The sequence below is a fragment of the Tachyglossus aculeatus genome, chromosome 2 (assembly GCF_015852505.1).
Source record: "Tachyglossus aculeatus isolate mTacAcu1 chromosome 2, mTacAcu1.pri, whole genome shotgun sequence".
NCBI classification, from domain to species: Eukaryota; Metazoa; Chordata; class Mammalia; order Monotremata; family Tachyglossidae; genus Tachyglossus; species Tachyglossus aculeatus.
This window is the reverse complement of record NC_052067.1, coordinates 43,880,092-43,893,345: the sequence shown is the minus strand read 5'-3', so window position 1 is coordinate 43,893,345 and position 13,254 is coordinate 43,880,092. Positions and strand designations below refer to the sequence as shown.

General features: G+C 45.5%; 2 protein-coding genes across 2 annotated transcripts in view; one reads left to right on the top strand and one right to left on the bottom strand.

The window, feature by feature from the left end:
* ERMARD (ER membrane associated RNA degradation) overlaps positions 1-6,249 on the top strand; it is a 57,019-nt gene extending 50,770 nt beyond the window's left edge. The window contains exons 17-18 of the mRNA XM_038769516.1: positions 2,831-3,048; positions 6,125-6,249. Of these exons, the coding sequence (XP_038625444.1) occupies positions 2,831-3,014 (184 nt within the window). The 3' untranslated portion in view covers positions 3,015-3,048; positions 6,125-6,249. The remainder of the gene's footprint in view (positions 1-2,830; positions 3,049-6,124) is intronic.
* A 2,372-nt stretch (positions 6,250-8,621) lies between these two features.
* CEP43 (centrosomal protein 43) overlaps positions 8,622-13,254 on the bottom strand; it is a gene marked incomplete at its 5' end in the record, with an annotated part of 59,346 nt that continues 54,713 nt past the window's right edge. The window contains one exon of the mRNA XM_038761906.1: positions 8,622-10,705. Coding sequence (XP_038617834.1) covers positions 10,631-10,705 — 75 coding nt within the window. The remainder of the gene's footprint in view (positions 10,706-13,254) is intronic.

Genomic DNA, 13,254 nt, shown 5'->3' with positions numbered 1-13,254 from the left:
CACTGTGCTTAACACACGCTATTAGGAGTGGCAACAATTTTCCACCTATTAAAATGGCGATATAGTTGTAGTTCTGGTATTTATTAAATACCCGTGGGCAGAGCACTGTGCTTAACACACACTCTTAGGAGTGGCAACAATTTTCCACCTATTAAAACGGCGATAGTTGTAGTTCTAGTATTTATTAAATACCCGTGGGCAGAGCACTGTGCTTAACACACACTCTTAGGAGTGGCAACAATTTTCCACCTATTAAAACGGCGATAGTTGTAGTTCTAGTATTTATTAAATACCCGTGGGCAGAGCACTGTGCTTAACACACACTATTAGGAGTGGCAACAATTTTCCACCTATTAAAATGGTGCTAGTTGTAGTATTTATTAGATATCCGTGGGCAGAGCACTGTGCTTAACACACACTATTAGGAGTGGCAACAATTTCCCACCTATTAAAATGGTGATAGTTGTAGTATTTATTAAATACCCGTGGGCAGAGCACTGTGCTTAACACACACTCTTAGGAGTGGCAACAATTTTCCACCTATTAAAACGGTGATAGTTGTAGTTATAGTATTTATTAAATACCCGTGGGCAGAGCACTGTGCTTAACACACACTCTTAGGAGTGCCAACAATTTTCCACCTATTAAAATGGTGCTAGTTGTAGTTCTAGTATTTATTAAATACCCTTGGGCAGAGCACTGTGCTTAACACACGCTATTAGGAGTGGCAACAATTTTCCACCTATTAAAATGGCGATATAGTTGTAGTTCTGGTATTTATTAAATACCCGTGGGCAGAGCACTGTGCTTAACACACACTCTTAGGAGTGGCAACAATTTTCCACCTATTAAAACGGCGATAGTTGTAGTTCTAGTATTTATTAAATACCCGTGGGCAGAGCACTGTGCTTAACACACACTCTTAGGAGTGCCAACAATTTTCCACCTATTAAAATGGTGCTAGTTGTAGTTCTAGTATTTATTAAATACCCTTGGGCAGAGCACTGTGCTTAACACACGCTATTAGGAGTGGCAACAATTTTCCACCTATTAAAATGGCGATATAGTTGTAGTTCTGGTATTTATTAAATACCCGTGGGCAGAGCACTGTGCTTAACACACACTATTAGGAGTGGCAACAATTTTCCACCTATTAAAATGGTGATAGTTGTAGTATTTATTAGATATCCGTGGGCAGAGCACTGTGCTTAACACACACTATTAGGAGTGGCAACAATTTCCCACCTATTAAAATGGTGATAGTTGTAGTATTTATTAAATACCCGTGGGCAGAGCACTGTGCTTAACACACACTATTAGGAGTGGCAACAATTTTCCACCTATTAAAATGGCGATAGTTGTAGTTATAGTATTTATTAAATACCCGTGGGCAGAGCACTGTGTTTAACACACACTATTAGGAGTGGCAACAATTTTCCACCTATTAAAATGGTGATAGTTGTAGTATTTATTAGATATCCGTGGGCAGAGCACTGTGCTTAACACACACTCTTAGGAGTGGCAACAATTTCCCACCTATTAAAATGGTGATAGTTGTAGTATTTATTAAATACCCGTGGGCAGAGCACTGTGCTTAACACACACTATTATTATTATTATTATTATTATTATTATTATCATCATCAAAGTACAGAACCATTCTTGGTTTGGCAGACTCTGCCACTCCACACTCCTTTTTGCTTGGAGAGGAAAGATATTTGCATTTGGATCTGCAAACTTGGGACATTTGACATTCACCCCACCCTCAACCCCACAGCACTTACTTATCTTTAAATTGTATATTATAAATTATTCGTTCATATAAGAATCTCCCCCCCTAGACTGTAAGCTCATTATGGGCAGCAAATGTGTCTGCTAATTCTGTTGTGCTGTCCCAAGCGCTTAGCACAATAGCGAGCACTCAATAAATCCCACTGATTGATCATTTTAGTAGTAATTGTAGAAATGAAGAGACAGTTTCAATCTAAAATAACAGGGGCGGTTAATCGTAGAATGAGGTAACGGAGATATTTCTGTAATTTTCTGATTTTGGGCAGCGAATGTGTCTGCTAATTCTATTGTGCTGTCCCAAGCGCTTAGCACAATGCTGTGCACATAGCGAGCACTCAATAAATACCACTGATTGATCATTTTAGTAGTAATTGTAGAAATGAAGAGACAGTTTCAATCTAAAATAACGTGGGCGGTTAATCGTAGAATGAGGTAACGGAGATATTTCTGTAATTTTCTGATTTGGGGCAGCGAATGTGTCTGCTAATTCTATTGTGCTGTCCCAAGCGCTTAGCGCAATGCCCTGCACATAGTGAGCACTCAATAAATCCCACTGATTGATCATTTTAGTAGTAATTGTAGAAATGAAGAGACAGTTTCAATCTAAAATAACAGGGGCAGTTAATGGTAGAATGAGGTAACGGAGATATTTCTGTAATTTTCTGATTTGGGGCAGCAAATGTGTCTGCTAATTCTACTGTGCTGTCCCAAGCGCTTAGCACAATGCTCTGCACATAGCGAGCACTCAATAAATCCCACTGACTGATCATTTTAGCAGCAATTGTAGAAATGAAGAGACAGTTTCAATCTAAAATAACAGGGGCAGTTAATCGTAGAATGAGGTAACGGAGATATTTCTGTAATTTTCTGCTCTGCACATAGTGAGCACTCAATAAATCCCACTGACTGATCATTTTAGCAGCAATTGTAGAAATGAAGAGACAGTTTCGATCTAAAATAACAGGGGCAGTTAATGGTAGAATGAGGTAACGGAGATATTTCCGTAATTTTCTGATTTTGTCTTGATATTTTTTAACAGGTTCTTGAAGTCAATCCTGCGGTATACTGAGAATTTGGTGACGTACACCGGCCTGGAGAAAAACAAATGGGATGAAGCCCTGGATCTTGCCCACAACATTTTAATAAAAATTAGAGCTTTTAGTCAGAAAAACCACACATCAACGCACTTAGCGAAGCAGTATCCAAATAAAGCTACCGCATGAGAACTCTTGAAAGCAGCTCTTCAGTTAAGGTCTAGTAAGTAATATCAATCAATCGTATTTATTGAGCGCTTACTGTGTGCAGAGCACTGTACTGAGCGCTGGGGAAGTCCAAGTTGGCAACATCTAGAGACGGTCCCAACCCAACAGTGGGCTCACAGTCTAACAGATTAATGTGGTCTAATGTGGTGTATTTCTCCTTTCAGTGGATCTCTAGAGCACGATTATCTGCTTCTAGCAACTCCGGCTTGATTTTCTTTAGGATCTTTGATGATCCACAGTCTAAAACCAGTTTCCAGGTGCCCGGAAATCCCCTCTGCTCCTGGCCTGAGGCTGCTCTGTGGCCCAGGAGTTCAGCGTGCTCGGCCCCTGTGGCCCGAGCGGGCGTGGGTGCTCGAGAAGCAGCGTGGCTCGGCGGAAAAGAGCCCGGGCTTCGGGTTCAAATCCCGGCTCCGCCACCTGTCCGCTGTGTGACCTTGGGCAAGTCACTTCACTTCTCTGGGCCTCAGTGACCTCATCTGGAAAATGGGGATTAAGAGTGGGAGCCCCCCCGTGGGACAACCTGATCACCTTGTAACCTCCCCAGCGCTTAGAACAGTGCTTGGCACATAGTAAGCGCTTCATAAATGCCATTATTATTATTATCATGGCACCCAATAAACATTGTCTCCCTTGAGGGGACAAGGCCACTGAGGCCAGGCCGCGTCCCCAGCGGCTCTCGTCAGATCCCTGGGCTGACAGATCCCAGGCAGGGGCAAGGTGGGCAGACAACACCGACTCCTCGTCCCTCAATCTTGGGGTGGGTTTTTAGTGGTGTGGGGGCCACGGGGCCCATGGGACATGGCGGCCTGAAGGGTGATCTCCCCACCTTTTCCCCCTAGCTACCGGCACCTGGCTCCAGCCCCCGGTAAGGCTTTTAGACTGTGAGCCCACTGTTGGGTAGGGACTGTCTCTTTATGTTGCCAACTTGTATTTCCCAAGCGCTTAGTACAGTGCTCTGCACACAGTAAGTGCTCAATAAACAGATTTGGAGATTCCTCAAAAATCTCCAGTGGCTACCAATCAATCTGCGCATCAGGCAGAAACTCCTCCCCCTGGGCTTCCAGGCTGTCCATCCCCTCGCCCCCTCCTCCCTCACCTCCCTTCTCTCCTTCTCCAGCCCAGCCCGCAACCTCCGCTCCTCCGCCGCTAATCTCCTCACCGTCCCTCGTTCTCGCCTGTCCCACCGTCGACCCCCGGCCCACGTCCTCCCCCGGGCCTGGAATGCCCCCAATCCCTCTGCCCATCCGCCAAGCTCGCTCTCTTCCTCCCTTCAAGGCCCTGCTGAGAGCTCACCTCCTCCAGGAGGCCTTCCCAGACTGAGCTCCTTCCTTCCTCTCCCCCTCGTCCCCCTCTCCATCCCCCCATCTTACCTCCTTCCCTTCCCCACACCACCTGCATGTATGTATATATGTTTGTACATATTTATTACTCTATTTATTTTACTTGTACATATCTATTCTATTTATTTTATTTTGTTAGTATGTTTGGTTTGTTCTCTGTCTCCCCCTTTTAGACTGTGAGCCCACTGTTGGGTAGGGACTGTCTCTATATGTTGCCAATTTGTACTTCCCAAGTGCTTCGTACAGTGCTCTGCACATAGTAAGCGCTCAATAAATATGATTGATTATGATGATGAATAAACACGATTGATTGATTGATTGATCCCAAAGTACCTCTGCCTCCTCTCCCTTCCCATCCCCTCCTGCTTGCTGTCTTTTCCTTCCCGTCTCTGCCCAATCCCCCGGATGCCTCACCCCCCCACTCAAAATGAGGGTGCTCTGGTTTTTATTGAGCTTTTCCCCAAAGGCCCTTTTTCCCTCATCTTGGAGCCCTGAGCAGTACTGTCAATAATCTGGGGATCCTTTTCCAGCTCTTCTCCTTGCCCTTTTTAAAACGTGGACATCAAATCAAACCCCAAACGCTACAGAAACTTTGGCCAAAATCGAATAGCGGGAAGATTATTTTCTCCTCTAGGACTATCGTTCACCGGCTCGGCCAACCCGGTGTCACGTTCAACTTTTCCAATCAATCAATCGTATTTCAAACCATGTTAAACCACGTTACACGGCTGATTTATGTAGTTGTGGTCCTGCAAACGTCTCTACTTTCTTTTCATTCATTCATTCATTCATTTGTACTTATTGAGCGCTTACTGTGTGCAGAGCACTGTACTAAGCGCTTGGGGAGTACAAGTTGGCAACATATAGAGACGGTCCCTACCCATCGACGGGCTCGCCGTCTAGACTTCCAGGACTTCACTGTTGGTAGTCTTTTCCCTGGCTTTTTGACGATGTCTGTGGTGCTGCTCAGATTGCTTGGCTACCTCCCTCTGCCTGCTCTCTTTTTAACTCTAACTTTTCATTGTTAAACCCATAATTTTCTAGAGCGGACAACTGCTTATTCCTCAGAACCCCTCCCAGACAGAAAGCTAGTATGCGTAGGATAATAATATAATAATGATGGGTACTTGTTAAGCGCTTACTGTGGGCCAAGTAATAATAACGATGGTATTTGTTAAGCGCTTACTGTGTGCAAAGCACTGTTCTAAGCGCGGGGGTAGATACAAGGTAATCTGGTTGTCCCAGGTGGGGCTCACAGTCTTAATCCCTATTTTCCGGATGAGGGAACTGAGGCCCAGAGTGAAGGGACTTACCCAAGGTGACACGGCAGACAAGCGGCGGAGGCAGGATTAGAACCCACGCCTTCTGACTCCCAAACCCGGGCTCTCATAGGATGTCATTCGCTTATCAGGCGATGCCAGCTGGACCACCTCCAATTACAGGGAGGGAAAGGAAATCCGAAGGAAAGGGATCCTTCGACGTCCGCTGGCAGCAGCCTCCAGAAACTGGGGTTCATCATCATCATCAGTCGTATTTATTGAGCGCTTAGTGCGTGCAGAGCACTGTGCTAAGCAGTGTACTGGGTTCACTAACAAGGCAGCATGGCCTAGTGCACAGAACCCGGGCTTGGAAGTCAGGAGGACCTGGGTTCTAATCCCAGCTCCCCGACTTGCCTGCTGTGTGACCCTGGGCAGGTTACTTAACTTCTCTGTGTCTCTGTTCCCTATCTAGGATGAAGACTGTGAGCCCTACGTGGAACAGGTGGATCACCAGGATGTAGTGAGAGACTGAATACATCAAGCAGTATAGGACGGCGTACTAAGCGCTTGGGAGAATACAAAAGAGTAGGTCGACGTGTTCCCTATCAATCGATCAATCAATCAATCGTATTTATTGAGCGCTTACTGTGTGCAGAACACTGTACTAAGCGCTTGGGAAGTACAAGCTGGCAACATATACAGACGGTCCCTACCCAACAGTGGGCTCACAGTCTAGAAGGGGGAGACAGAGAACAAAACCAAACAGACTAACAAAATAAAATAAATAGAATAGATAGGTACAAGTAAAATAAATAAATAGAGTAATATCCTTCCTATCGAAAGGAAAGAGGAGCTTTTTTTGATGAACTGGGAACTAAGGTGAGGAGAAGCAGCGTGGCTCAGTGGAAAGAGCACGGACCCTGGAGTCGGAGGTCACGGGTTCAAATCCCGGCTCCGCCACTTGTCAGCTGGGTGACTTTGGGCAAGTCCACTTCTCTGGGCCTCGGTTTCCTCATCTGGAAAATGGGGACGAAGACTGGGAGCCCCACGTGGGACAACCCGATTACCGTGTATCCCCCCCCCCCCCAGCGCTTAGAACAGTGCTTTGCGCATAGTAAGAGCTTAATAAATGCCATCATTCTTATTATGATGACAGAAGTCTTGGGTGCAAGGGTGTACACTTGCCAGCTAATGCTAGGCTGGTGCACCCCAGCATGTGAGGATAGTGGGGTGCTATCGGGAACCTTGACCCCGGGGTCCGGCCCCGTTAGTACCGTTCACTGAGACGGTCTCGCTATATGTGTGATTTAGGAGCAGTAGCCCCTCTGTCTCTACATGTTGCCCAACTGTACTTTCCAAGCGCTCTGCACACAGTAAACGCTCAATAAATACGATCGAACGAACAAATCTGACACAAGATGCCCCATCACCTTATGTTCTTTGCCCAAAACCCAAGGCCCAGACAGGGTCGAAACAGTGAAATTCTGGCATGAACTCACCCCTCTGAATGAAAGCAGGACGTCCAGACAGCAGCTGGCTGGTCACCTGAAACGACACATGAAGAAACAAAGAGGACGGAGGAAGGACTTGAAGTAACCTTCCTCTCGACTGTAAGCGGAGAACACACTTACCAACTCTTTTATGTCGCCAACTTGTACTTCCCACGCGCTTAGTACAGTCTGCACCCAGTAAGCGCTCAATAAATACGACTGATTGATTTTAAAACTGCACTCTCCCAAGCGCTTAGTTCAGTGCCCTGCCCAAAGGAAGAACTCAGTAAATACATGGTAAAGAGCAGCCAAAGACAATGAAGTGCGACAGCTGGGTTTGTTTTTTTTCCCTTGTTGGTAATTTATTTCAACGTCCGCCTTTCGACTGTGGGCACGGATTCTGTCTACCAGCTCTGTACTCTCTCTGCACGCAGTAAGCACTCAGTAAATGACTGAGTGAATGAAGCGTTTAGTCTACTGCTCCGCATGCAGTAAGCACTCAGTAAATACCACGGATGGGTTGGTGCTGGGTGATAACTGGCACGCCGCAGTCGCCAAAGGAACAGCCTCTTTTGAGCAGGGGCTTTGGAAACAGATGTGCACGTAGCCAGGTATTTCAAACAGGTTCCACCAGCACCAAGAGATAAATCCATAAATCCACCATGGATCTCTCCACCCACACTGGGGTGTGATTTTTTTACCATCAATGGGGTCGTCTGGGAACACACCGGGCAACTCCATCGCCACAGGTGATCACGATCCCTGATTGCGATGAAACGGCGATTCGATTACAAGAAATCAAAGAATTAACACTGACAAACCATCATCAATCGTATTTATCGAGCGCTTACTGTGTGCAGACCACTGTGCTAAGCGCTTGGGAAGTACAAGTTGGCAACGTACGGAGGAATTGGCTCTTTTTTCCACTTTTAAGCACGCGAAGCTGGGGAATAACATGGCAGAATTCTGAGTTGGCCCACCTAAGAGTGGGCGAAATGCAAAATGCATTTTGCTCCAAAATGCAAACCAAAATGCAAACCAAACAGCTCAAAGCTTTCTGGTTCTCCCACATTCGAGACCTTAGGGTTTAACCAGTTAAATTCTAGTTAAACACCAGTTAAATGGTGTCAGAGAAGCAAAATGGCCTACTGGAAAGGGCCCGGGCCTGAGTCCCAGCTCTGCCACTCGTCTGCTGTGTGACTTTGGTCAAGTCACTTCACTTCTCTGGGCCTCAGTTCCCCCACCTGTTAAATGGGGACTAAGAGCGTGAGCCCCATGTGGGACAGGGACCGTGTCCAACCTCATTACCTCGTATCTACTCCGGTGCAAAGAGCAGTGCCTGGCACAAAGTAAGTGCTTAACAAATATTATTATTAATACCACCCTTATACATCACAACAATTATATATTATATTATCGTACCATTTTATATAATGACAATTATTAATAATAACAAAAAAGAAATCACTTTCAAACAGATTTCATCCAACATTGTAGCTTTATTTACACCATTGGTATCGTAGATTCCTAAGCACGATCCCATTAAAGGACGATACTGCAATGCAGAAAATGACCACAATTGACATATTCCCTCATAATCACCGAAACACGATCTAAAATCCAGAATCTCCCTGGGAGGAGGAAAATGCCACATTGCTGACGCTGTAAAAACCGCTACATGGTTATAAAAAAAGTCCCCAATCCGCAGTGAAATTTAAAAAACATTTCACAGAAATCCATTTGTCTTGGGCAAGCATGAAAAAACCAAATTCTCTTATACAATTTACAGGCAGGCCGATCAGAAACAGTTTCATTTTCACCCATTATTTTATGGCGTTTGCACCTATCATTAAATGCCTTTTACAATAAGTGCATTTGCCATTTTATTTTTTTTTACAGGAAAGTGCACGTCTTCACAGATGACGCACACTTCAATATTTTCACATCGTTCTCTTGGTAGTGTCTAATACAAAAAATTAGAAAGAGCCTATTTTTCGACAGGGATTCACGTTATTTGTGGTAAATGTGCTTTCAGAGCCAATTTCTTTTTTACTGATGCTCAGTATGCCAGAGAAAGCCATCGAGACTTTAAGCTTATGTCATTTTATACTAAGAATTAGCACACCAAAGTCCTTGGATACTTTACCTCCTCGGAGAACTCCCTCTCTGTGGACGGCCAGATGGGTTTGCCCTCATATGAGCACAAAGACTGCCTTAAAATAAATGTCTTCAACTGCCACTTATCATGAAACTAACAAATTCCCCTTAAATGCTGCGTCTATAGAGGCGATGTCAAAATGCCAAGAACAACTGAAATGAAAAGCACAAAAACTGAACATATTAAGCTTGCTTACAGTGCTTTTGAAAGTGCACATTTTGAAAGACCCGCTTAGTATTACATTACAATTGTCAATGGTCTACATATGTCGTAGCAGCTTCATGCTTGACAGTTTAAATATGACTGCCCGCATTTATTATCGACCCTGTTCTTCTAAGTTATACCGAAAATATGTACAGGAGAAGCTTCTGTCTGAAGCAGAGACCTTAAATGGTCTTAGACAATTACTAATGCCGTTTCCCAATTTGGCTTTAAAAATATTCAGATAGATAAACTACAAATCTGAAAAAATAGATGTCTGAAGGCTTCATTTTCAGTCTCGTTTATAGTCCTTTAATATCTCTTAAAGCATCAGTTTTTTTTTTTTAGAAAAATGCAACGGTGATCAAAATCAATCTATGGATTTGAGATTCTCAATAACGTCTCGATACAGGATCAGCAGCAACAGGTGTGCCTGTCATACCCTTTCACGACAATGATCTGTAGGCGTTAAAATTGTTGCACCACCGTCACTTTTTTAAAAAGAAGAACAATTACAGGAGTAATTGAAGGTAACCTTAATGGTGTAATAAGCCTTCCAAAGGAAGGAAATATCAATGTAAAGCTTACGCGACAAACTTGGCTTGTCTGGTGTGTCTGTGGACTTACGGAATCACTCCAAAGACCGACTGCTCTAATTCCAAAGGATAATAAAGAGTTGACATCCAACGAATGTCCCTGCTTTTTAGGGTTGAGCCTTTGCTTTTAAAAATGTGATAAAGCCATATTCGAATGCACGCGCTCACATCCGTAATCTTGTGTGAGAAGCCTGAAGCTTTAGTCGAATTCTTCTATCGAATTCCCTGTAACATTGGTAGTTTTGACGTGTCCGCTGCCGGCAGGGGACAATCTGCAGAGAAAATCCGACTTCCAGAGTTAAAGGGGCATTTTAACCAGTAAAGAAGCACAAATCCTTTACTTAGGCTCAAGCTGTAACCAACTCTTTCCTTTCAGACGTAAAATTGTATTTTTTTTAATCTATCTGCAGTGGTTTTTGGAACCCAAGGCACAGTTAGAGAGCAGACATTCGAGCCAAGAGTGATCATCTGAAAAACGGGAACCACTTAAGTCTTCGGTCCACTTTATTAGAACAGTTCCCTTTGTCTCGTGCTTAAGCAACGTCCTCCAGATAATCTGCAACGTCACTGAGGTGAGACAGAGTAAGGTCCTGTGTGAAGTCTTCAAGCTTTTTTTAAAAAAGAAGAAAGAAAGTGATTTAAGTCTCAAAAAAAATAAATGCATCGCGGATATAACAAATCTTAATGCTGTAATGGAACAACTTAAGAGAAATCAGGCTGACCATCTCCTTTCGGTAGTCTGCAACTTTCGTCCTTTAGATGGGACGCTGCCCGAAAGCGTTTAATCCGAGGTTCCTTAACCAATGGCGTGACTACCAATCAATCAATCAATTAATCAATCGTATTTATTGAGCGCTTACTGTGTGCAGAGCACTGTACCAGAACAAATCGCTGAGGCAGAGATGCTGCTGTAGGCGGGCTGGCGGAAAGAATGATGAAGCCACCCTCAGGGGCATTGGAAGGAGGCTGGTCTTGCCTTGGGAGTGGTAAGTCAGCTTGAGTTTTGGGGATCAATCAATCAATCAATCGTATTTATTGAGCGCTTACTGTGCGCAGAGCACTGTACTAAGCGCTTGGGAAGTACAAGTTGGCAACATCTAGAGACGGTCCCTACCCAACAGTGGGCTCACAGTTGGATGGGGGACTCGGGCCAGGACTGTGGGCGAGAAGCCGAATTTCGAAGCAGCGTGGCTCCGTGGAAAGACTCAGAGGTCAAGGGTTCAAATCCCGGCTCCGCCACTTGTCAGCTGTGTGACTTTGGGCAAGTCACTTCCCTTCTCTGGGTCTCAGCGACCTCATCTGGAAAATGGGGATTTTACTTTGAGCCCGCCGTGGGACAACCTGATCACCCTGTAACCTCCCCAGCGCTTAGAACGGTGCTTGGCACAGAGTAAGCGCTTAATAAATGCCATCATTATTATTATTCTAGCGCTTGGTACAGCGCTCTGCATCCAATCGTATTTATTGGAATGAATGAATAAACCCTCTGATTCAACTGGGAGCGGGAGATGGGGAGGAGAGAGGGCAGGGAATCAATTCTGTCTACATACACACCCGCGCCCCACGCATACATGTGCCAGAGCCGGCCGTGAGGGAGAGAGGCCTCCTCTAACCACGCTCCACCAGGACACCAACGGTCCCCCCATTCTCCAGTCAAGAGGATGAGGACCGGTCGTCTTGGTCCCCCTCTCAGGGGTCGCCGGCTGGCCCCCTAAATCCCATCCTAGGTGTGTGAGTTGGATTTGGGATTAAACGGCTGAGATACGAGCAGCAGCCTACGCTTTCCAACGCGAGAGAACCGCCTTGGTTTTTTTTGGACTGGCAGCGCTGCCAAAATCCTCACCCCCTTCGTCAGCGTTTCGGTTCTTAGAAGGAAAAACCCTCTTCGGCGGGAAGGGCCCGGGCTTGGGAGTCAGGGGTCGTGGGTTCTAATCCCGGCTCCGCCGCTGGTCAGCCGGGTGACGTTGGGCAAGTCACTTCGCGTCTCTGGGCCTCCCCCTTTTAAATGGGAATGAAAAGACCAACCCTCTGCTGTCTGTCTCCCCTTTCTAGACTGTCAGCCCGCTGTTGGGTAGGGACTGTCTCTATATATTGACGATTTGTACTTCATCAATCGTATTTATTGAGCGCTTACTATGTGCAGAGCACTGTACTAAGCGCTTGGGAAGCACAAATTGGCAACATATAGAGACAGTCCCTACCCAACAGTGGGTAGGGTACTTCCCAAGCGCTTAGTACAGTGCTCTGCACATAGTAAGCGCTCCATAAATACGATTGAATGAGTGAATGAACAACTGGGGAGGCCGTAATTGCAGGCGGGGCTGTCGGGGGTGGACTCGGAGTCAAATTCAATAATGATTGAATTTGGTAAGCGCTATGGGCCACGATAACCGGGTTGGGAAACGGTCATTTCCTGCCCCACGTGGGGCTCACGGTCTAAGACGGAGCCCGAATCTCTGCCCCACTAGCCCACTGCTCCACCCCTCTTGTTGCTTACATCACTGCCCTAATCTTTTATACTGTTTTTGTGTTTCCACTGCTTCTCCCTCCCTCTTATGTACGTCAGTCAACCCCTCTCCACTCCCGCGTCCTCGGACTGTGAAGCAGCATGCCTAGTGGACGGGGCGCGGGCCCGAGAGTCGGGAGGACCTGGGTTCTAATCCTGACCTCTGCCGCTTGCTTGCTGCGTGCGACCTTGGGCACTTTTAACTTCTCTGTGCCTCAGTTACCTCATCGGTAAAATGGGGATGAAGACTGTGACCCTTATGTGGGACAGGGACTGTATCCAACCTGATTACCTTGAATCTATCCCGGAACGTAGAACATGGCCTGGTACGTAGTAAACACTTCACAAGTACCACAATTATTATTATTATTATTGTTATTATTATTATCCCCAGGAGGGCCAAGGACTAGGTCTAACTTTTATCTGTGTACTTTTCCCAGCAGGAAAAATACAGTGTTCTGAATGAAGTAATCAATTACTACCACTATTATCGCTGCTACATCAACACCCAAATAATAATAATAATAACGATGATGGCATTTATTAAGCGCTTACTATGTGCAAAGCACTGTTCTAAGCGCTGGGGAGGTTACAAGGCGTTCAGGTTGCCCCACGGTGGGCTCCCAGTCTTAATCCCCATTTGACAGATGA